The sequence below is a fragment of the Lampris incognitus genome, chromosome 3 (genome assembly GCF_029633865.1).
Source record: "Lampris incognitus isolate fLamInc1 chromosome 3, fLamInc1.hap2, whole genome shotgun sequence".
NCBI classification, from domain to species: Eukaryota; Metazoa; Chordata; class Actinopteri; order Lampriformes; family Lampridae; genus Lampris; species Lampris incognitus.
This window is the reverse complement of record NC_079213.1, coordinates 2,126,891-2,151,017: the sequence shown is the minus strand read 5'-3', so window position 1 is coordinate 2,151,017 and position 24,127 is coordinate 2,126,891. Positions and strand designations below refer to the sequence as shown.

At 46.3% G+C, this 24,127-nt stretch overlaps 1 protein-coding gene across 1 annotated transcript in view; it reads left to right on the top strand.

Annotated features, from left to right (window-relative positions):
* The window catches only part of LOC130109021 (leucine-rich repeat-containing G-protein coupled receptor 5-like), a 77,408-nt gene that overhangs the window by 14,948 nt on the left and 38,333 nt on the right, over positions 1-24,127 (top strand). The window contains exons 2-3 of the mRNA XM_056275723.1: positions 17,537-17,608; positions 21,718-21,933. Of these exons, the coding sequence (XP_056131698.1) occupies positions 17,537-17,608; positions 21,718-21,933 (288 nt within the window). The remainder of the gene's footprint in view (positions 1-17,536; positions 17,609-21,717; positions 21,934-24,127) is intronic.

Sequence of the window (24,127 nt, the reverse complement as noted above, 5' to 3'; positions counted from 1 at the left end):
AAGCATCAGAGGTGTGGACGGTCTTCTAGTGAGGCTCGCTGTCTCTGTCTCTGTCTCTGTCTCTGTCTCTGTCTCTGGCCGTCCCTTTCTGTCCGTCTGTGTGTGTGTCTGTGTGTGTGTGTGTGTGTATGTGTGTGTGTGTGTTTCTGGGAAGATCTTCTCTGGTGTGTGTGTTCTTGTTTTTCACTAAGATGTTTGTTCACCTGTTCATTCCATGGCTACTTTGAAGGAGGTGTGATATTTACCTCTGTGTGTGTGTGTGTGTGTGTGTGTGTGTGTGTGTGTGTGTGTGTGTGTGTGTGTGTGTGTGTGTGTGTGTGTGTGTGTGTGTGTGTGTGTGTGTGTGTATGTGTGTGTGTATGTGTTTCCAGTGTCTGGCTGAGATCAGTTTATAATACAAGTTATGTTTCAGTACGTCTGCATTTAGAACAAAACTATTACATGTGTGAAGATAACCCAGGCTGCTGGACAGTGGACTGGTTATACTGGTTATACTGCGTAGTTTACAGTGGACCGGTTATACTGGTTATACTGGGTAGTTTACAGTGGACCGGTTATACTGGTTATACTGCGTAGTTTACAGTGGACTGGTTATACTGGGTAGTTTACAGTGGACTGGTTATACTGGTTATACTGCGTAGTTTACAGTGGACCGGTTATACTGGTTATACTGGGTAGTTTACAGTGGACTGGTTATACTGGTTATACTGCGTAGTTTACAGTGGACTGGTTATACTGGGTAGTTTACAGTGGACTGGTTATACTGGTTATACTGCGTAGTTTACAGTGGACCGGTTATACTGGTTATACTGGGTAGTTTATAGTGGACTGGTTATACTGGTTATACTGGGTAGTTTACAGTGGACTGGTTATACTGGGTAGTTTACAGTGGACTGGTTATACTGGTTATACTGCGTAGTTTACAGTGGACCGGTTATACTGGTTATACTGGGTAGTTTACAGTGGACTGGTTATACTGGGTATTTTACAGTGGGCTCGTTATACTGGTTATACTGGGTAGTTTACAGTGGACTGGTTATACTGGGTAGTTTACAGTGGACTGGTTATACTGGTTATACTGGGTAGTTTACTGGGTAGTTTACAGGAAGTTGAGTCAGGTCATCTGGACTCAACGTTTACTGAGAGAAACCTTCCATCATCATCTAAGAAGAGTTTCTCTCAATAGACGTTGAGTCCAGATGACCTGACTCAGATTTCTGGGATTTTCTTACCTGCATTATTGAGCGTTGTTGAGCAAGATCCGACAGAGTTCCGTTTTTAAATGAAGTCAGCATGGCTTTAAGTCAGTGTGGGCCTGAAGGGTTTTTATTTTTAGGAAGTGATTTTAACTGCACAGAGAACGATCAGCTGGACAGAAATCATGTTGAACCTCATGCTGCTTCCAAACCATGAAGCGCCCGGTGGAAGCTCACAAGTTAACTGACATATGGAGAGAAATACATGACAAACACAGACAGTACACTTGGGTCCAAAGCTGAGAAAATCTGTTTTCTATGGCCAGATAAGACAGATTTTATTGATTTAAGCAGTAAGCAACAGATTTAAGGATAATTTTAATATTTTCAAAAGGTGCAGAATACTGTCTGTGGGGGTTTCAGATCCTTCCATGGAGTCTTGTATTGTTTTAATTGTAAATGTTAAACACAAGTCTGCATACTGGCACTTTAACACTGATTTGTTACGTGGTGCACATTTTAGAGAAACCTTTATATATTTTTGGAAAGTTTTTTTTAAAAGGGAGAGTTTATATTGTTGAGGCAGTGGTGGGAAAGTGGAGGTCAAAAAACTTGGTCAACAATGCACTTTCAATGTCTCTCGTGACATCGCCAAATCTATGGGGGATCTGGAGATGGAAATAGTGGCACTGCAGAGTTCTGCAGAGTCCACAGGAAATCGAGGCTGCACTGAAGACCTCAGATTCAAAAAAGCCATAATGGTAGATGTGCTGGGCTCTAAAGCACAGGGAGTGCTGGTCCATACTTGCTTTCAGAGTTCTGTGCTGATGGACACAGCCTGGAGAAGGAGAGCAGGCAGAGCAGTTTCATCCAAGCTCTGTGTTTGGCCACAGACAGCTGCTGATGGGAGACAGTGAGATCCAGCAGAGAGCCGTGGAATTTTACTCCCACTTGTATGGCAGCGAGTACACTGAGGATGAGGGGCCTTTTGACTCCTGCAACGGGCTGCCCAAAGTCTCGGAGGAGACAAACAAAGAACTAGAGGGTCCTCTGACTACAGAAGAAGTGTACACTGCACTGCAGAGCATGTGGGGGGGGGGGGGCGGCTGGGATAGATGGACTCCCACCGCAGTATTATATAGCTTTCTGGACTGAACTTGGAGAAGATGTTTTAGAAGTCTTCACTGAGCACTTTAATGACTCTTCTCTGCCTCAGAGCTGCAGGAGAGCAGTTCTGACATTGTTCCCAGAAAGAGGGGACCTTCAGGATGTAAAGAACAGGCAGCCGGTCTCCCTGCTATGCACAGACTATAAACTGCTGTCCAAAGACCTGGCTAATACACTGAAGAAGACGTTAGACCAGATCATCCTCTGGACCTGAACCTACTGTGTGCTCGGCAGGTCCATTTTTGACAATGTGTTACTGATTCAAAATCTTTTGGAAGTCTCTGGTTCTTTGGATTGTGATGTTGGTCTAGTGTCTTTTAAACAGGAAAAGGCATTTGACTGGGTGAAGCACCGTTACCTTCGGAAAGTGTTACAGAAGTTCGTCCTCAGTCCTGGACTTATTGCCAAGATTAATGTTCTCTATGAAGAAATTGAGCATGTACTGAAAATAAGTGGTGGTTTGTGTAAACCTTTTAAAGTGATTCAAGGTATAAGATGAAGTTGCTTGATGTCTGGTACATTCTATATACTGCCTTTTTTGCTAACGTTGCACAATATTTGTGCTTTTATTGATGGTTTATTTTTATTTTATTTTAATACGTTTTATTTTATCCAAATACAGACTATATTATTGTTGTTATTGTAAAAACAACAAAAAAACCAGGAATATGTGAAAAAGTTAGCAAACATTGTTGAAGCCTATGGCAAAATCTCATCTGCAAAAGTGAACTGGCTAAAGAGTGAGGCCGTAGCAGTTGGGAGTTGGTTTGCAGGTCTCCCTCAACTGCCATGAAAATTAAGCTCGGGGAGGGAGGCTTAAATCCGCAGTGCAAAAATTTTGTTTACCCCTTTTGGCAGTGAGAATAATGACTTCTCGTCATTCAGTGCGCTCCAACAGGGAAAAGCTACACCAATTTTATCCATGTTTCTTCTTGCCGTCGACCACTTTCATTTTCTGACTTTAATCCTTCCTCTGAACGCCGAGTTTATTTTATCTCTGGAGCATCAGAAACTATTCTTGGATGAATCTTATGTTTTTCCACCATAGCTTCCAGGTTTGCAAGCTTTCTGGCAGAAAGCCCTGAGGGTAAGCCAATTAGAGACATACAAATGCTTTCGTCACACGGAAGTTCAGCACTGGCAAAGCAGTCATTGCTGGTTGGCGTAAAACGCATCACTACATATGACCTCTGGTGCGCCAGCGCAGGAATGTGCCCCAAAACGCCAGATGTAAAACTCAGGTATACTGCAAAATACAGAGAGATTTACCCGCTGGTTATAGGTCTAATCATCATTGTGTGAACTCATTTGGCATGGTCTTGAATGTCACAGACATTAATTTATGTAACAGTCCCACCCTCTAGCTTTAAAGTGCTTGGGAGTGAATCGAGAAGATAATCAAACTGTAAAGAAGAACTGGTACAGTGGTGGAGAAGGTGGAGGAGAGGTTGGCCAAGTGGAGGTGGCTATTACCTCACACATCATACAGAGGAAGAATCTTGATAATTAATTGGCATGACTGCATTCATTACAATGTTGTCAAAGCAGGTGATAGGGAATAGGTTAATAGAGTATTATTTTCTTTTTAAATAAATTGAAAAAGGAATAGGTAGAACCGGTAGAAATATAGAATAGTATTTGAACAGTAATTGACAGTAATTGGAACAGTAGTTGGAAAAGTAATTGACAGTGTTTTGGTCGCTCATTGACCCTTAGGCTGTTATTCTGACACATATTGGGTCCTCTCCTAAAATAAGTGGCCATTGTTCTTTCTCATCCAGGGGTAGAACATTTGGAATCTGCTTTTAAAATTTCCCCTGGTATTTTTCTCTTAACTAAGATGGCTAGTTTGTCTTCTTCTCTCCCAGTAGGATGGCTAGTTTGTCTTCTCCTCTCCCAGTAGGATGACTAGTTTGTCTTCTTCTCTCCCAGTAGGATGGCTAGTTTGTCTTCTCCTCTCCCAGTAGGATGGCTAGTTTGTGTTCCCCTCTCCCAGTAGGATGGCTAGTTTGTGTTCTCCTCTCCCAGTAGGATGACTAGTCTGTCTTCTCCTCTCCCAGTAGGATGACTAGTCTGTCTTCTCTCCCAGCAGGATGGTTAGTTTGTGTTCCCCTCTCCCAGTAGGATGGCTAGTTTGTCTCCTTCCCTCCCAGTAGGATGGCTAGTTTTTCTTCTCCTCTTCCAGTAGGATGGCTAGTTTGTCTTTTCCTCTCCCAGTAGGATAGCTAGTTTGTCTTCTCCTCTCCCAGTAGGATGGCTACTTTGTCTTCTCCTCTCCCAGTAGAATGACTAGTTTTTCTTCTCCTCTCCCAGTAGGATGGCTAGTTTGTCTTCACCTCTTCCAGTAGGATGGCTAGTTTGTCTTCTCCTCTCCCAGTAGGATGGCTAGTTTGTCTTCTCCTCTCCCAGTAGGATAGCTAGTTTGTCTTCTCCTCTCCCAGTAGGATGGCTAGTCTGTCTTCTCTCCCAGTAGGATGGCTAGTTTGTCTTCTCCTCTCCCAGTAGGATGACTAGTTTGTCTTCTTCTCTCCCAGTAGGATGGCTAGTTTGTCTTCTCCTCTCCCAGTAGGATGGCTAGTTTGTGTTCCCCTCTCCCAGTAGGATGGCTAGTTTGTGTTCTGCTCTCCCAGTAGGATGGCTAGTTTTTCTTCTCCTCTTCCAGTAGGATGGCTAGTTTGTCTTCTCCTCTCCCAGTTGGGTGGCTAGTTTGTCTTCTCCTCTCCCAGTAGGATGGCTAATTTGTCTCCTCCTCTCCCAGTAGGATGGCTAGTTTGTCTTCTCCTCTTCCAGTGTGATGGCTAGTTTGTCTTCTCCTCTCCCAGTCAGATGGCTAGTTTGTCTTCTCTCCCAGTAGGATGGCTAGTTTGTCTTCTCCTCTCCCAGTAGGATGGCTACTTTGTCTTCTCCTCTCCCAGTAGGATGGCTAGTTTGTCTTCTCCTCACCCAGTAGGATGGCTAGTTTGTCTTCTCCTCTCCCAGTAGGATGGCTAGTTTGTCTTCTCCTCTCCCAGTCAGATGGCTAGTTTGTCTTCTCCTCTCCCAGCAGGATGGCTAGTTTGTCTTCTCCTCTCCCAGTAGGATGGCTAGTTTGTCTTCTCCTCTCCCAGTAGGATGGCTAGTTTGTTGACATCAGGGAGGCTTCTGAAGTTTGGGTGGATGTGTTCGGTGTTCGGGTAGTAATGATTTCTAATGTGGTTCTACTTAGGACAGGTGATGATGAAGTGCAGCTCTGTCTTCTCCTCTCCCATGTCACAGTGTGAGCACAGCCTCTCTTCTGCCAGCAGCCATGTCTGTCTGTGTCAGCCTTTTTCTACAGCCAGACCAAGCTCACCGAGTCTGTACTTCGTCAAGGTGGTTCTCAGTTTGGTATCAGTCACTGTGTGCAGATATTCTGCCACAGTGTGCTGTCTTTTCAGGGCCAGATAGCATTGCATTTTATGTTGGTTTCTAGTTTGTGTGTCCCAATAAGTAAATAATTTAATTTTTCTTGAGTTATAATTTGATGGATTCTGATGTTCTGGTCTGAGGCTGTGAAGTGCTAGTGTTTGTTAGTGAACTGAGCATCAGGACCAGTTGAGTGGGGGGACTGGTTTTGCTCAACTCTTGGTATTACAAGGCTTTGTAATGGTATGAGTGGGGAGGTCACTGATTTTCAGATGTTGCCAGAATGTGATTGCCCTTTTCTGTATTTTGATCAGTAATGGATATTGGCCTAATTCTGCCCTGCATGTGTTGTTTGTTGTTTTCCTCTGGACGTTGAAGAGGTTCTCACAGAACTCCACACGCAGGGTCTCAATTGGATGTTTGTCCCAGTTGCTAAATTCTTGATTTGTAATTGGACCCACACTTCACTGCCATAAAGGGCAATTGGTTCGATTACTGATCGGAATATTTTCAGCCAGATTCTAATTAGAATGTGGACAAAAATTGTCATTTTATGGCACAGAAAGCCCTGCGTGCTTTTTCTTTCAGTTCATTCACTGCCAGGTTAAAATTTCCTGTGTTGCTGATTTTTAGTCCTAAATAGTTATAGTTCTGGGAATGTTCAATGTGGTTTCCTCCTAATGTGAATGTGTCTTTCATTCTCTGAGATCTGGATCTTTTTTGAAAAATCATGATTTTGGTCTTTTTCATGTTTACTGCCAGGGCCTAGGTCGGGAAGTACTGCTCCAGCAGGTCCAGGTTCTGCTGTAAGTCCTGTGCAGTAGGAGACAGCAGAACCAGGTCGTCTGCATAGAACAGGAATTTGATGTCTGAGTCGTGTAGAGTGAGGCCGGGTGCTGTTGATTGGTCTAGAGTTTATGCCAGTTCGTTGATGTAAATGTTGAACAAAGTTGGACTCAAACAGCATCCCTGTCTCACTCCACACTCCTGGGAGAGGAAACTTCTTCATTTATCACCAATTTTTATTCCGCACTTATTTTCTGTGTACATTGATTTAATGATGTCATAGGTTTTACCCCCTACACCACTTTCAATAACTTTGTAAAACAATCCTTGGTGCCCAAAGGAATTGAATCAAGTGCAACTGGACTTGGTTATATATCCGCGAAGACATTTCGCCTCTCATCCTGGAGGTTTCTCAAGTTCGTGCCTTTCTGACTAGACTAGCTTGGTCTACAAATGACTTGGTTCAAGTCTTTTGTTTATATGGCCCTGATTAGGGTTTGCATTTGATTCAACTTTTTTAAAGAGCATTTGGAAGTAATTGGTCCATATTTCTCCATCTTGTATTGCCAATTCTTCTTGTTTGGATTTTTTCAGTTTGTTTCATTATTCCAGAACTGATTTATATTGATTGACTCCTCTATTGGTGTCAGTTGCTTGGAGGTTTACTGTGGGGTTTTTTTTTGTGCCGAGCATACGTTTGTGTTGTGTTAATGTTTGACAGTAAAGAAGGTGGATGTCTGTATTATTTGGGTCTCTATGTTTCTGTCTGGATAAAGCTCCAAGTTCTTTTCTGATTTTTTTGCAATCTTGGTCAAACCAACTGTCTTCTTTTTTAAGTTTGGTTTTTGGTTTATTCTGTTTCAGTTGTGATTTCTGTGCTGTTTTTATAAAGATGGTATTGATATTTAGTACTGCCAGGTTGACTCCTTCTTTACTGTGAGTATATGTGGTATCCAGAAAGGTGTCTAAAAGTGTTTGAATTTCGTGGCTGCCAATTGCTTTCTGGAAATCTTTCAGTCTCTCTGTTTCTCTGTCTCTGTCTCTGTCTGTCTGTCTGTCTGTCTCTCTGTGAAGGTACTCAACCTTCGCTCTCTGGCTGAAGTCAGAGAGTCGAGGCGGACTGAGGTTTTTGCTTCAGACTGTACCCCTAAGGGGAGGTGGAGGGTCCTGTATAAGCCTCCTGTTGAAAAATGGATGGCTGACCTCCAGTGGAGGATTATACATGGAGCAATAGCTACGAACAGACATAGGGCTCACCTGGATCCAAGCACTGGGGAGAACTGTCTCTGGTCTCCTGTCCTCGACTGGTGGGCTTATTTAGGGTGCTGCAGGAATGGGTGGGAGCTTTGGGTGAGGGTTTCTCCATCCCCATGTTTGTTTTTGGGCCCAAATACACGGCAAGAAAAAGGCTGCTCCTGGTCCTTTCTGTTGGGCACTGCTAAGCTAGCGGTCTGGAAGACCAGGAAGAACCAGATCCTAGGTCAGGGCTGGACTGATGTGGTGCAGAGTATGAAGGGTTTGGTGGCGGCTCGTCTGATGGTAGAGCACGCTTCTACACCCTGACCAGTAATCTGGACTCTGTCAGGGCTGTGTGGGGGTTACGGCGTGTTTTATGTTCGCTGAGTGACGATTGGCCACTTGTTGAGAATGTCTAACTCCTGATGGTCACGTGTGTGTGTGTGTGTGTGTATTTTGACTGAATAATGATGCAGAAGATTTGGTTTTTCTAGCTCACCAGTTTAATTAAGGTTGATTTGATGGGAATGGGGTATATGATTTTTACTGTGATATAAATAAAAGTTATTTTAAAAGTCAAAGTCTCTCTCTGTCTGTCTCTCACTCTGTCTGTCTGTCTCTCTCTCTGTCTGTCTTTCTGCCTGTCTGTCTCTCTCTCTGTCTGTCTCTCTGCCTGTCTGTCTGTCTCTCTCACTGTCTGTCTGTCTGTCTCTCTCTCTGTCTGTCTCTCTGCCTGTCTCTCTCTCTGTCTGTCTGTCTCTCTCTGTCTGTTTGTCTCTCAGAGATCTCAGTATGAATAATCTGACCATGTTGTCTAGTGGAGTTCTGGCCAACCTGCATTTCCTGGAGGAACTGTGAGTTTCACACACACACACACACACACACACACACACACACACACACACACACACACACACACACACACACACACACACAGACACACACACACACACACACACACACACACACAGAGTCTTGTATAAAAGTGTGTCAGCTGTACTGAATCCAGCGCAGAGGGAGAGCAGCGAAGTGATTCTTTTGTTATTTTGTATTTGTGTTGTGTTGTATCATTGTCATCATTTTCAGGGGATGTGTTTCGTTTTGTTTCTGACTGTCTGAATTTACATTTTACAGTTTTTCCTCTTGTTATTCATTTGGCTGTTATTTTATATTCATGTCAATAAAGAGTAAGGCAGAGAAACCATGTAAGCCCACACACACACACACACACACACACACACACACAAGTGCTGGCAGATGGTAGTTGAACCCAAAATCATGTTTTGCTCTTTATGGGGTCAGCTCGTGTGTGTGTGTGTGTGTGTGTGTGTGTGTGTGTGTGTGTGTGTGTGTGTGTGTGTGTGTGTGTGTGTGTGTGTGTGTGATATTCCCCACAAACGTGTCAGAAACATCACGGGGGTGATAGGATACCACAGAGGAGCATGCTGGGTATTTGTGGGATGGCTGAACTTTCTGTGGCCCCCTCATATTGACCACACTTATATATGTACACGCACACACACACACACACATACACACAAACACACACATACATGTTAACGCTGAACCATTATAGGACATTTGTGCTTTCTCTCTCACTCTCTCTGTCTCGCTCTCTCTCTCTGTCTCACTCTCTCTCTCTCTCGCTCTCTCTGTCTCTTTCTCTGTCTCGCTCTCTCTCTCTGTCTCACTCTGTCTCTCTCTCTCTCTCTCTCACTCTCTCCCTGTCTCTCTCTCTCTCTCTCTGTCTCGCTCTCTCTCTTTCTCTCTCTCACTCACTCTCTCTCTCTCTCTGTCTCGCTCTCTCTCTCTGTCTCTCTCTCTCTCTCTCACTCTCTCGCTCTCTCCCTCTCTCTGTCTTTCTCTCTCTCGCTCACTCTCTCGCTCTCTCTGTCTCACTCTCTCTGTCTCGCTCTCTCTCTCTCTCTGTCTCTCTCTCTGTCTCTGTCACTCTCTCTGTCTCTCGCTCTCTCTCTGTCTCTGTCACTCTCTGTCTCTCGCTCTCTCTCTGTCTCTGTCACTCTCTGTCTCTCTCACTCTCTCTGTCTCGCTCTCTCTCTGTCTCTGTCACTCTCTCTGTCTCTCGCTCTCTCTCTGTCTCTGTCACTCTCTCTCTGTCTCTCTCTGTCACTCTCTCTCTCTCTCTGTCTCTCTCTCTGTCTCTCTCTGTCTCTCTCTCTCTCTCTCTCTCTGTCACTCTCTCTCTCTCTCTCGCTCTCTCTCTGTCTCTCTCTCTGTCTCTCTGTCACTCTCTCTCTCTCTCTCTGTCTCTCTCTCTCTGTCTCTCTGTCACTCTCTCTCTCTCTCTGTCTCTCTCTCTCTCTGTCACTCTCTCTCTCAGACGTTTGGCAGGAAATGATTTGTCGTTTATTCCAAGAGGAGCTTTTACTGGTCTATTCAACCTCAGAGTACTGTAAGTACACACACACACACACACTTAGTTAAGGTTGTCCGTCGTGTCCGATGATGACAATCCTCCTCTGTCACTTGTGAGTCTTCTTATGGCTGTAAAGCCCAATCCGCCATCCACAATGTCTGCCACAGACAGAACAGGTGAGTCACTGAGGGTGTAGGTATACTGACTGGGGGTGTAGGTGTACTGACTGGGGGTGCAGGTGTACTGACTGGGGGAGTAGGTGTACTGACCGGGGGTGTAGGTGTACTGACCGGGGGTGTAGGTGTACTGACCGGGGGTGTAGGTATACTGACCGGGGGTGTAGGTGTACTGACCGGGGGTGTAGGTGTACTGACTGGGGGTGTAGGTGTACTGACCGGGGGTGTAGGTGTACTGACTGGGGGTGCAGGTGTACTGACCGGGGGTGTAGGTATACTGACCGGGGGTGTAGGTGTACTGACCGGGGGTGTAGGTGTACTGACCGGGGGTGTAGGTGTACTGACCGGGGGTGAAAGTGTACTGACCGGGGGTGAAGGTGTACTGACCGGGGGTGTAGGTGTACTGACCGGGGGTGAAGGTGTACTGACCGGGGGTGAAGGTGTACTGACCGGGGGTGTAGGTGTACTGACCGGGGGTGAAAGTGTACTGACCGGGGGTGAAGGTGTACTGACCGGGGGTGTAGGTGTACTGACCGGGGGTGAAGGTGTACTGACCGGGGGTGAAGGTGTACTGACCGGGGGTGTAGGTGTACTGACCGGGGGTTAAGGTGTACTGACCGGGGGTGAAGGTGTACTGACCGGGGGTGAAGGTGTACTGACCGGGGGTGTAGGTGTACTGACCGGGGGTGTAGGTGTACTGACCGGGGGTGAAGGTGTACTGACCGGGGGTGTAGGTGTACTGACCGGGGGTGTAGGTGTACTGACCGGGGGTGTAGGTGTACTGACCGGGGGTGAAGGTGTACTGACCGGGGGTGAAGGTGTACTGACCGGGGGTGTAGGTGTACTGACCGGGGGTGTAGGTGTACTGACCGGGGGTGAAGGTGTACTGACCGGGGGTGTAGGTGTACTGACCGGGGGTGTAGGTGTACTGACCGGGGGTGTAGGTGTACTGACCGGGGGTGTAGGTGTACTGACCGGGGGTGAAGGTGTACTGACCGGGGGTGAAGGTGTACTGACCGGGGGTGTAGGTGTACTGACCGGGGGTTAGGGTTAGGGTTAATAAAGTCTGGTATGCTTACTGGTGATAATCATTCACAGCCTTGCTCTTTTACAATTCAATATCAACATGGTGTGCGTGTGCGTGTGCGTGTGTGTGTGTGTGTGTGTGTGTGTGTGTGTGTGTGTGATACACTACCATCCATCTCTGTGGTATGATACTCATAACAGTAATAAGTGTGTAGGTGAGATTGATTAATTATGTGAACAATTGTTTTGTATTTTGGCATTGTTGTTTGAAAATCTTCCTGCCAATAAAGTTCATTCACCTGGATACAGAGAGACTGAGAGACAGACAGAGAGAGAGACTGAGAGACAGACAGAGAGAGAGACACACACAGAGACAGAGACAGACAGACAGACAGAGAAAACATCCTGGATAGGCTACCGCACCTATCGGGACATTCCACTCTGCGGTCGAAATAAAAAAAAGAAAATAATTCCCTTTAAACTGGCAACATGGAACATAAGAACTCTGCTGGACGTTAATGCCGAAAGACCTCAGCGAAGGACTGCACTAATTGCAGCGGAACTCAATCGCTACAATATTGACATTGCTGCACTCAGTGAAACCAGGTTCCTGGATGAAGGCTCCCTGAAGGAGGACACCTACACCTTCTTCTGGAAGGGATACCCTGCAGGAGGACAACATCAGCACGGTGTGGGATTTGCAATAAAAAACAGCCTCCTACCAAGACTCACTGAAACACCGATTGGCATAAGTGAAAGGCTCATGTCGCTCAGGATCCCTCTGGCCAAGAAACGTTATGCCACCCTCCTAGGTGCCTATGCACCAACACTGCCATCAGAGGATGACGTAAAGGACCGCTTCTACCAGTCACTAGATGAGGCTCTCCGTCATATACCCAAGGAGGACAAGATCTTTTTGCTGGGCGATTTCAATGCCAGAGTGGGGAAAGACAACAAGGTGTGGAGTGGTGTCATTGGTGGGCATGGCATTGGGAAAGTCAATGCAAATGGACTGCGCCTCCTAAGCCTCTGTGCTGAGCATGGCTTGACCATCACAAACACCCTCTTCCAATTAAAAAACAAGCACAAAACATCCTGGATGCACCCACGCTCCAAACATTGGCACCTATTGGACTACATCATTGTGAGACGTGCTGATACAAAAGACGTCTTACTCACTCGTGCAATGAGAGGTGCTGAGTGCTGGACAGATCACCGGCTCATCATGACCAGGCTCCAGGTGGAGGTACGCCCTGCTGTTCGTCTCCAAAGGTCAGGAAAGAAGAGGCTTGACTGTACCCGGCTAGAAAAGGCTGAGGTCCAGAACAATCTCCGCCTCTCTCTGGCTGAAAACCTGGAAGACATTGAGCTTCTCTTGAGCACGGATGATTCCATTGACAGGAAATGGTCTTCCGTGAGCTCCAGACTCTACAAGGCAGCATCCCAATCCATCGGTTACAAGAGCAGAAAACACCAGGACTGGTTCAGTGACAACACAGGCACAATAACTTCCATACTCAAAGGCATGCATAAAGCACACAGTGCTGTCCTCAACAATCCCACATCAGCTACACACCGGCAACAATGGCAAGCATCCAGGAGAGAGGTGCAGTCAAAATTGCGTGCCCTGCAGAATGAGTGGTGGATATCGAAGGCAAATGAAATACAATCCCATGCCGATAGAAATGATATGCACAACTTTTATGATGCAGTGAAAACCATCTACGGCCCAAGAAACTGCTCTGTCTCCCCCCTGAAGTCTGATGATGGTACCACCCTCATAAAAGACCAGAAACTCATCACAAAAAGATGGGCAGAACATTTTGAGACTCTTTTGAACCAGCCCTCCCCAACCGATCCCTCGATCTTGGATGAACTACCTGTCCGCCCCACCATCCAAGACCTTGACCTTCCACCAACCTTTGAAGAGGTTCATTGTGCAGTTAGGTCGCTGAAAAATAACAAGACCCCTGGCCCTGACAGTATCCCTGCAGAGATTTTTAAACAGGGAGGCTACCTCTGCACCCGTGCACTTCTCCTGTTCATCGCACACGTATGGAAGAACGAAACTGTCCCTCAGCAGTGGAGGGATGCTAACATCATCTCCATATATAAAGGCAAAGGAGACAAGTCCCTCTGTTGCAACAGCCGTGGCATTTCACTACTGGCTGTTGCTGGAAAAGTCCTGGCCAAACTCATGTTACACAGGCTGGTAAAACACATCTCAGAGGAGCTGTTGCCTGAGTCACAGTGTGGGTTTAGGAGGAATAGGAGTACTGTGGACATGGTGTTCACAGCACGGCACCTCCAGGAGAAGTGTAGGGAGCAACATCAGAACCTCTTCATAGTCTTCATCGACCTGTCAAAGGCTTTCCACACAGTCAGCAGGGACATCCTATGGAACATCCTCCTGAAGTTTGGCTGTCCATGAAAGTTTGTCAACATCCTTCAAAGATTTCACGTGGGGATGATGGCACGTGTGACCATTGGAGGCCAGGAATCTGAGCCCTTCAGGGTGTGCACCGGGGTACGTCAGGGGTGCATCCTTGCTCCAGTTCTTTTTAACATCTTCCTCCTGTGTGTGACATTGCTGCTCCACAAGGAAATCAGGAAGGACAGTGGGGTTACTGTGGACTTCAGACTAGATGGAAACCTATTTAACATCCGTAGGCTCCAAGCGGTCACAAAAATGACATCGGAGCACATCATGGAGTTACAGTACGCAGATGACTGTGCAGTTGTGGCCCACACATCCGAGGCACTACAAGCTACCCTTGCAGCTGCTGCAAGGGCGTATGGTAGGCTGGGGCTCTCTATAAATGTGACAAAGACTGAAGTAGTATGCCAGTGGGCATCTACTCCTCCATCTCATTCACCAACCTTCAACATCTCCGACAAACCACTTGCAACAGTGGAATCCTTCAAATACCTGGGCAGCTTTCTCTCTGACGACTGCAGCATCGACAGGGAGATGCAAAACCGGATTAAACAAGCGTCATCCTCTTTTGGCAGACTTAGGAGAAGGGTCTTTCAAAACAAAGACCTCAACCTCCACACCAAAATATCTGTCTACTTGGCAGTTGTCATCACGACTCTCCTCTACAGCTGTGAGGCGTGGACCCTGTACAGCCACCACCTCAGGATGCTTGAGGCCTTCCACATCAGATGCCTACAATGCATCCTGAGGAGAACCTGGCGTGACCGAGTGCCCCATACTGAAATACTCCGCAAGACCAACTGCATCAGCATGGAGGCTACCGTCACCCAGCACCAACTTCGATGGCTCGGTCACGTCATCAGGATGCCAAAGGAGCGCTTACCGCGTAAAGTGCTGTATGGCCAGCTACATCTTGGCCGCCGCTTGGCAGGGGGCCAGAAAAAACGGTACAAAGACCAGCTGAAGACCATCATAAAGAAGTGCGGCCTGAACCCGAGCCAGCTGGAAGACACTGCCGCCCAACGCTCCATCTGGCGGCAGCTCTGTCAACAAGGGGTGCAAAACCTCGAGAAGGACCGCGGTGATCGACGGACCAGAAGACGTCTGAAGAGACATGAAGCCAGTACCACACCTACACCCCCAGTCAGTGATTTCACCTGTTCTGTCTGTGGCAGACATTGTGGATCGCGGATTGGGCTTTACAGCCATAAGAAGACTCACAAGTGACAGAGGCAGGATTGTCATCATCGGACACGACGGACAACCTAAAGCACCTAAAGCAAGTGTGTGTGATACACTACCATCCATCTCTGTGGTATGATACTCATAACAGTAATAAGTGTGTAGGTGAGATTGATTAATTATGTGAACAATTGTTTTGTATTTTGGCATTGTTGTTTGAAAATCTTCCTGCCAATAAAGTCCATTCACCTGGATACAGAGAGACTGAGAGACAGACAGAGAGAGAGACTGAGAGACAGACAGAGAGAGAGACACACACAGAGACAGAGACAGACAGACAGACAGAGACAGACAGACAGAGAGAGAGACACACACAGAGACAGAGACAGACAGACAGACAGAGACAGACAGACAGAGACAGGGAGAGAGACATAATCAAATCTATAAATTTGGAAAATAAGTGTGGAGTTAATTTTGGTGACAAAAGAACAGAATACTTCACTCAAGGGCGAGGGGTGAGACAGGGCTGCAGTTTGAGTCCAACCCTGTTCAATATCTACATCAGTGAGTTAGCGGTGCTACTGGAACAATGTGGAGCTCCTGGCCTCACCCTAAACAACACAGAAGTTAAATTCCTCGTATGTGTTTCGGAGACCCCAGAAACATACGGGAAACTTCTCCGAGAAACTCAGGAGAATTTTCAACAAACACCGCATCCCGGTATACTTCAAACCCAGCAACACACTCCGACAAAGACTGGTTCATCCCAAAGACCGGGTACCACACACCCGGAAAAGCAGTCTGGTGTATGCTGTACAATGCAATGAGGACTGCACTGACCTATACATAGGAGAAACCAAACAACCACTACACAAACGGATGGCCCAACACAGAAGACCAAACTCCCCAGGACAAGACTCAGCAGTCTATCTACACCTAAAGGAGAAGACACACTCCTTCCAGGACAGCAACGTACACATTTTGGACAGAGAAGATAGATGGTTTGAAAGAGGGGTGAAGGAAGCCATCTATGTGAAACTGGAAAAACCCTCCCTCAACAGAGGAGGAGGTCTGCTACACCACCTATCTCCCACTTACAATGCTGTCCTTTCATCTGTACCCAGAAGACTCAAGAAGCCTAGCCTCCAAGAACAACAGTCGGTCACTAACGGCTCCAACCACTCTCATCACCACTGAACAATGAAGCCGAGACTAACACCCCCAACCACCGTCGCTGCTAAACAAATGAAAATCAATAATCAATAGCTCGCATGGCGACGGGCCTGGCTGGACATCGGTACACATAAGAGCCACGCATATCAATAGCTCTGATAACGACTCCTAGAGGATAAACTCTGAGTCTCATCAGCAGCCAGTCAGACTAGCTTGGTCTAGTCAGACTAGCTTGGTCTAGTCAGACTAGCTTGGTCCAGTCAGACTAGCTTGGTCTAGTCAGAAAGGCAGAACTGAGGAAGCCTCTTGGATGAGAGGCCAAACGTCTTCACGGATATATACCAAGTCCAGCTGCACTTGATTCACCTCCTTTGGATCACCATGACGACCTGGATGAATGAGAACATTCACAGACATTACTTTTTTATGTTTCATTACTTGTGTTTTATGTGTCATTACTTGTGTTTTATGTGTCATTACTTGTGTTTATGTGTCATTACTTGTGTTTATGTGTCATTACTTGTGTTTTATGTGTCATTACTTGTGTTTTATGTGTCATTACTTGTGTTTTATGTGTCATTACTTGTGTTTATGTGTCATTACTTGTGTTTTATGTGTCATTACTTGTGTTTTATGTGTCATTACTTGTGGTTTATGTTTCATTACTTGTGTTTATGTGTCATTACTTGTGTTTTATGTGTCATTACTTGTGTTTATGTGTCATTACTTGTGTTTATGTGTCATTACTTGTGTTTTATGTGTCATTACTTGTGTTTTATGTTTCATTACTTGTGTTTTATGTTTCATTACTTGTGTTTATGTGTCATTACTTGTGTTTTATGTGTCATTACTTGTGTTTTATGTGTCATTACTTGTGTTTTATGTGTCATTACTTGTGTTTATGTGTCATTACTTGTGTTTTATGTGTCATTACTTGTGTTTTATGTGTCATTACTTGTGTTATATGTGTCATTACTTGTGTTATATGTGTCATTACTTGTGTTTATGTGTCATTACTTGTGTTTTATGTGTCATTACTTGTGTTTTATGTGTCATTACTTGTGTTTATGTGTCATTACTTGTGTTATATGTGTCATTACTTGTGTTATATGTGTCATTATTTGTGTTTATGTGTCATTACTTGTGTTTTATGTGTCATTACTTGTGTTTTATGTGTCATTACTTGTGTTTTCGTGTCCTCTCTCTGCTGTGTGCTGTGAACCCGCTGCATGTTCGTGTCCAACACGGACACCATTCATTTGGACTGAATGTGGAACGCCAATACCACATTTATTTATGTGCATGTAACACAACGTGTGTGTGTGTGTGTGTGTGTGTGTGTGTGTGTGTGTGTGTGTGTGTGTGTGTGTGTGTGTGTGTGTGTGTGTGAGACCAGGATGCTTCAGAACAACCAGTTGAGGTCTGTTCCTGATGAGGCGTTTCAGAACCTTCCAAACCTACAGTCTCTGTGAGTAACACACACACACACACACACACACACACACACACACACATACACACACTGTTTATGTTTCTGATTCACATGGTTTATCAAACATTTTTGATTAAGAAAAAAATGTTAAGTATGTGAAGAGATGGAAACAATGTGTGGATGAAGATGTAATGAAGAAACACAGTAGAAGAGTGTTGTAGTGTGTGTGTTTGTGTGTGTGTGTGTGTGGGGGGGGTGGGGGGGGGTGGAGAGGATTGTTGACAGTAGCCGTTCACTAAACAAAACTGGAATCCATTTCCCTTAATGAACACACACTCATACACCACGATGGTCCTCCTCTTCTTCCTCATGTGTGTGTTTGTTCTTTCTGCCCTGAGGGTGTGTGTGTGTGTGTGTGTGTGTGTGTGTGTGTGTGTGTCTGTGTGTGTGTGTGTGTGTTCCTTTCTGTCTGCACACACTTTACATTGACAGCTCTCACTCACACTGTGTGGTCATAATATTGGGAATCTCTCTCTCTCACACACACACACACACACACACACACACACACACACACATAGACAGACAGACACACACACACACACACACACACATAGACAGACAGACACACACACACACACACACACACACACACACACACACACACACACACACAAATAGGCTCTGTGCATAACTGTAGTCCTCTGACTTCCGGTTTGTTGTTCGCGATGCCTACAAGGTGTAGCAGGATAAATGATGCCTACAAGGTGTAGCAGGATAAATGATGCCTACAAGGTGTAGCAGGATAAATGATGCCTACAAGGTGTAGCAGGATAAATGATGCCTACAAGGTGTAGCAGGATAAATGATGCCTACAAGATGTAGCAGGATAAATTATGCCTACAAGGTGTAGCAGGATAAATGATGCCTAGAAGGTGTAGCAGGATAAATGATACCTACAAGGTGTAAATGACGCCCACAAGGTGTAGCAGGATAAATAATGCCTCAAAGATGTAGCAGGATAAATATGCCTACAAGATGTAGCAGGATAAATGATGCCTACAAGGTGTAGCAGGATAAATGATGCCTACAAGGTGTAGCAAGATAAATGATGCCTACAAGATGCAGCAGGATAAATATGCCTACAAGATGTAGCAGGATAAATGATGCCTACAAGGTGTAGCAGGATAAATGATGCCTACAAGGTGTAGCAGGATAAATGATGCCTACAAGATGCAGCAGGATAAATGATGCCTACAAGGTGTAGCAAGATAAATGATGCCTACAAGATGTAGCAGGATAAATGATGCCTACAAGGTGTAGCAGGATAAATGATGCCTACAAGATGCAGCAGGATAAATGTTGCCTACAAGATGTAGCAGGATGAACGATGCCTACAAGCTGTAGCAGGATAAATGATGCCTAAAAGGTGTAGCAAGATAAATGATGCCTACGAGGTGTAGCAGGATAAATGATGCCTACAAGGTGTAGCAGGATAAATGTTGCCTACAAGATGTAGCAGGATAAATGATGCCTACAAGCTGTAGCAGGATAAATGATGCCTAAAAGGTGTAGCAAGATAAATGATGCCTACAAGGTGTAGCACGATAAATGATGCCTACAAGATGTAGCAGGATAAATGACGCCTACAAGGTGTAGCAGGATAAATAATGCCTCAAAGATGTAGCAGGATAAATCTGCCTACAAGGTGTAGCAGGATAAATGATACCTACAAGGTGTAAATGACGCCTACAAGGTGTAGCAGGATAAATAATGCCTCAAAGATGCAGCAGGATAAATGATGCCTACAAGGTGTAGCAGGATAAATGATGCCTACAAGATGTAGCAGGCTAAATGTTGCCTACAAGGTCTAGCAGGATAAATGATACCTACAAGGTGTAAATGACGCCTACAAGGTGTAGCAGGATAAATAATGCCTCAAAGATGTAGCAGGATAAATATGCCAACAAGGTGTAGCAGGATAAATGATACCTACAAGACGTAGCAGAATAAATGATACCTACAAGGTGTAGCAGGATAAATGATATCTAAAAGGTGTAAATGACGCCTACAAGGTATAGCAGGATAAATAATGCCTCAAAGATGTAGCAGGATAAATATGCCTACAAGGTGTAGCAGGATAAATGATACCTACAAGACGTAGCAAGATGCAGCAGGATAAATGATGCCTACAAGATGTAGCAGGATAAATGACACCTACAAGATGCAGCAGGATAAATAGGCCTACAAGGTGTAGCAGGATAAATGATGCCTACAAGATGTAGCAGGATAAATGACGCCTACAAGATGCAGCAGGATAAATGACGCCTACAAGATGTAGTAGGATAAATGTTGCCTACAAGATGTAGCAGGATAAATGATGCCTACAAGGTGTAGCAGGATAAATGATGCCTACAAGATGTAGCAGGATAAATGTTGCCTACAAGATGTAGCAGGATAAATGATGCCTACAAGGTGTAGCAGGATAAATGATGCCTACAAGATGTAGCAGGATAAATGATACCTATGAGGTGTAGTAGGATAAATGTTGCCTACAAGGTGTAGCAGGATAAATGATGCCTACAAGATGTAGCAGGATAAATGTTGCCTACAAGGTGTAGCAGGATAAATGATACCTACAAGGTGTAGCAAGATAAATGACGCCTACAAGGTGTAGCAGGGTAAATGATGCCTACAAGATGTAGCAGGATAAATGTTGCCTACAAGGTGTAGCAGGATAAATGATACCTACAAGGTGTAGCAAGATAAATGACGCCTCCAAGGTGTAGCAGGGTAAATGATGCCTACAAGCTGTAGCAGGATAAATGATGCCTACAAGGTGTAGCAGGATAAATGTTGCCTACAAGGTGTAGCAGGATAAATGATGCCTACAAGGTGTAGCAGGATAAATGATGCCTACAAGATGCAGCAGGATAAATGATGCCTACAAGGTGTAGCAGGATAAATGATGCCTCCAAGATGTAGCAGGATAAATGATGCCTACGAGGTGTAGCAGGATAAGTGATACCTACAAGGTGTAGCAGGATAAATGGCAAGGACGTGTTCACAATGTAACCTATGACCACGAGCAAACGGGTGAAAGGTTTCAGGTTGTACGTGCCAAGTTACATCCACAATTACAAGGGTGAGTAATTACAAGCTGACTAAGGAAAACAAGTTTACAGACCTCAAGCGAGGCTCTAAGCTCGGCTGGAATACAGGCGTCGTTACTCACCTTGTAGTCCTGCACACGTCGCTGACATTTATCCTGGTAAATCTCGTCAGCATCGAGAACAACATGCACAATAATACGCCAAGAGTGTATTGGGTCCATGTAGGATAGTGTTCTTCCGGCCTGGGAAGATGGCGGCGTCGCCCAGCGCCGCCCATGCAGTGTCTGTCCACGTCCACACCGGACTTTGTGTCGTTGTGTGAAGAGCTTTTACTTTTACGAGGATTTATGTCTGTGATCGTGTGATGGCTGGAAGAGCTGGTGTTGGATCGGCTGGGAGAGCGGGGCAGGCTAAGCTAACTGCTAGCCCATGCAGACCGGGCTAAGCTAACTGCTAGCCCATGCAGACCGGGCTAAGCTAACTGCTAGCCCACGCAGACCGGGCTAAGCTAACTGCTAGCCCATGCAGACCCGCAGTTCCGACAGTCGGCTGGCGTTCGTTCTCTTGGACAGTGATTTTTTTTGTTTTTTTGTTTTGTGTTATTGTGTTGCAAATTTACTGAATTGACTGTGTTGTTGACTGTTTTTTTTTTTTTTTGCTTAGTTCTCTCTGGGTTTGTATGTTTTTGATGGTGTCGTTTTTGGGAGGTTTTGGATATGTATTTTTGTCTTTTGTGTTGCTCTGTGTGATGTCTTGAGTTGATGCAGTTGGAGGACAGTAGGGGGAGCTAGAGGGCAAGATAGGATGTAAGTGACTGTAAAGAGGGGAGAAGGAGTGTGACGTGGTTGTTCAAGTAAAGAAGCGTATGCTAACGGACGTGTGTCTTCAAGTGCCCCCCTAGCAACACAACACCCTGCTGTGGGCTGGGAGAAACCAAATTTCGTCTCTTTTGTGTACGCAAGTATATGAATGAGATGACAATAAATTGTTCCTGGGTTTTTTCATTCCCTTATAATGTTTGTTTGTCTGCAGCCGTTTAGACGCAAACCATATTTCCAGTGTTCCCATTGGCTGTTTCTCGGGACTCCACGCCCTTCGTCACCTGTGGTTGGATGATAATTCGCTGACTGAGGTGCCAGTCAGTGCTCTGAGTGATCTCCCCGCCCTCCAAGCGATGACATTGGCTCTCAACCACATCAGTCAAATTCCAGACCACGCCTTCGCCAACCTCAGCAGCCTTGTGGTCCTGTGAGTACACACACCCTCTCTCTCTCTCTCTCTCTCTCTCTCTCTCTCTCTCTCTCTCTCTCTCTCTCTCTCTCTCTCTCTCTCTCTCTCTCTGTCTCTCTCTGTCTCTCTCTCTCTCTCTCTCTCTCTGTCTCTCTCTCTCTCTCTCTCTCTCTCTCTCTCTCTCTCTCGCACACACACACATCAGTGTGGTCTTTGCTACGCTGTGGGTTCTCATGCAGACTGACAGACTGTCTTTGTCCGTGTGTGTGTGTGTCCGTGTGTGTGTGTGTGTGTGTGTGTGTGTGTGTGTGTGTGTGTGAACAGAATCACCCCTACTTCAGTAAAATCAACACCTTCATTTGTGATCAGTGTTTCAGAAGAAGTGGGGTGAGATAAGGGTGGGCGCTGAGCCCTTCCCATTTGTTTCCTATAATATGGCCACGTAGTAACACATACTTTAAACGGAAACCCGTTTTTATTTGATTGTGTTGATGTTTTTTTGGGGGGGGCATTTCCCCCCCTTTTTCTCCCCAATTGTATCCGGTCAATTACCCTACTCTTCTGAGCCTTCCCGGTCGCTGCTCCACCCCCCTGCCAATCCAGGCAAGGCTGCAGACTCCCACATACCTCCTCCTCCCATACATGTGGAGTCACCAGCCGCTTCTTTTCACCTGACAGTGAGGAGTTTCACCAGGGGGACGCAGCACGTGGGAGGATCACGCTATTCCCCCCAGTTCCCCCTCCCCCCGAACAGGCGCTCCGACCAACCAGAGGAGGCGCTATTGCAGCGACCAGGACACATACCCACATCCGGCTTCCCACCTGCAGTCACGGCCAATTGTGTCTGTAGGGACGCCGGACCAAGCCGGAGGCAACACAGGGATTCGAATGGAAATCTGATTTTTGATCTGCATATTTGACTCGGGGCAGCACGGTGGCGCAGCACGGTGGCGCAGCGATTAGCGCGGTCGCCTCACAGCAAGAAGGTCCTGGGTTTGAGCCTCGGGGTAGTCCAACCTTGGGGGTCATCCCGGGTCATCCTCTGTGTGGAGTTTGCATGTTCTTCCCATGTCTGCGTGGGTTTCCTCCGGGGGCTCCAGTTTCCTCCCACAGTCCAAAGACATGTAGGTCAGGTGACTCAGCTGTACTAAATTGTCCCTAGGTGTGAGTGTGTGTGTGTGTGTGTGTGTGTGTGTGTGTGTGTGTGTGTGTGTGTGTGTGTGTGTGTGTGTGTTGGCCCTGTGTGATGGCCTGGCTTCCTGTCCAGGGTGTCTCCCAACCTACCGCCCAATGACTACTGGAATAAGCTCCAGCATTTTTCGAGACCATTTGACCAAAGTTGAAAAAGTTGTGGAAAATGGTGCAGTGATTTGTGAGTCTTTCACCCTGTTCCCCAGTTGAAGGTGAGGACTGTGTCCATTTTGGGAACCTCAGAAGTGCATCTCTGCTCTTTGTAAATGATGTGGTTTTGTTGGCTTCATCAGAACGTGACCTCCAGCCCGCACTGGGGTGGTTTGCAGCTGGATGTGAAATGGCCGGGATGAGAGTCAGGACCTCCAAGTCTGAGGCCGTGGTTCTCTACCAGAAAATGGTGGATTGCTCCCTCTGGGTTGGGGATGAGTTGTTGCCTCAACTGAAGGAGTTCAAGTTTCTCGGGGTCTTGTTCACGAGTGAAGGTAGGATGGAGCGGGAGATTGACAGGTGGATTGGTGCAGCATCAGCAGTAATGCGGACGTTGTACCGGACCGTTGTGGTGAAGAGGGAGCTGAGCCGGGAGGCAAAGCTCTCAATTTACCAGTCAATCTTCGTTCCAACCCTCACCTATGGTCATGAGCTTTGGGTAGTGACCGAAAGGGTGAGGTCGCGGATACAAGCGGCTGAAATGAGTTTCCTCCGTAGGGTGTCTGGGCTCAGCCTTAGAGATAGGGGGAGGAGCTCGGACATCCGGAGGGAGCTCGGAGTAGAGCCGCTACTCCTTCGCGTCAAAAGGAGCCAGTTGAGGTGGTTCGGGCATCTGATCAGGATACCTCTTGGGCGCCTTCCTTTGGTGGTTTACCGGGCACGGCAAACTGGGAGGAGACCTTGGGGTGGACCCAGGACTCGCTGGAGGGACTACATGTCCAATCTGGCCTGGGATCGCCTTGGGATCCCCCAGGAGGAGCTGGAGGGCGTTGCTGGGGAGAGGGACTCTGGAGTGCCCTACTTAGCTTGC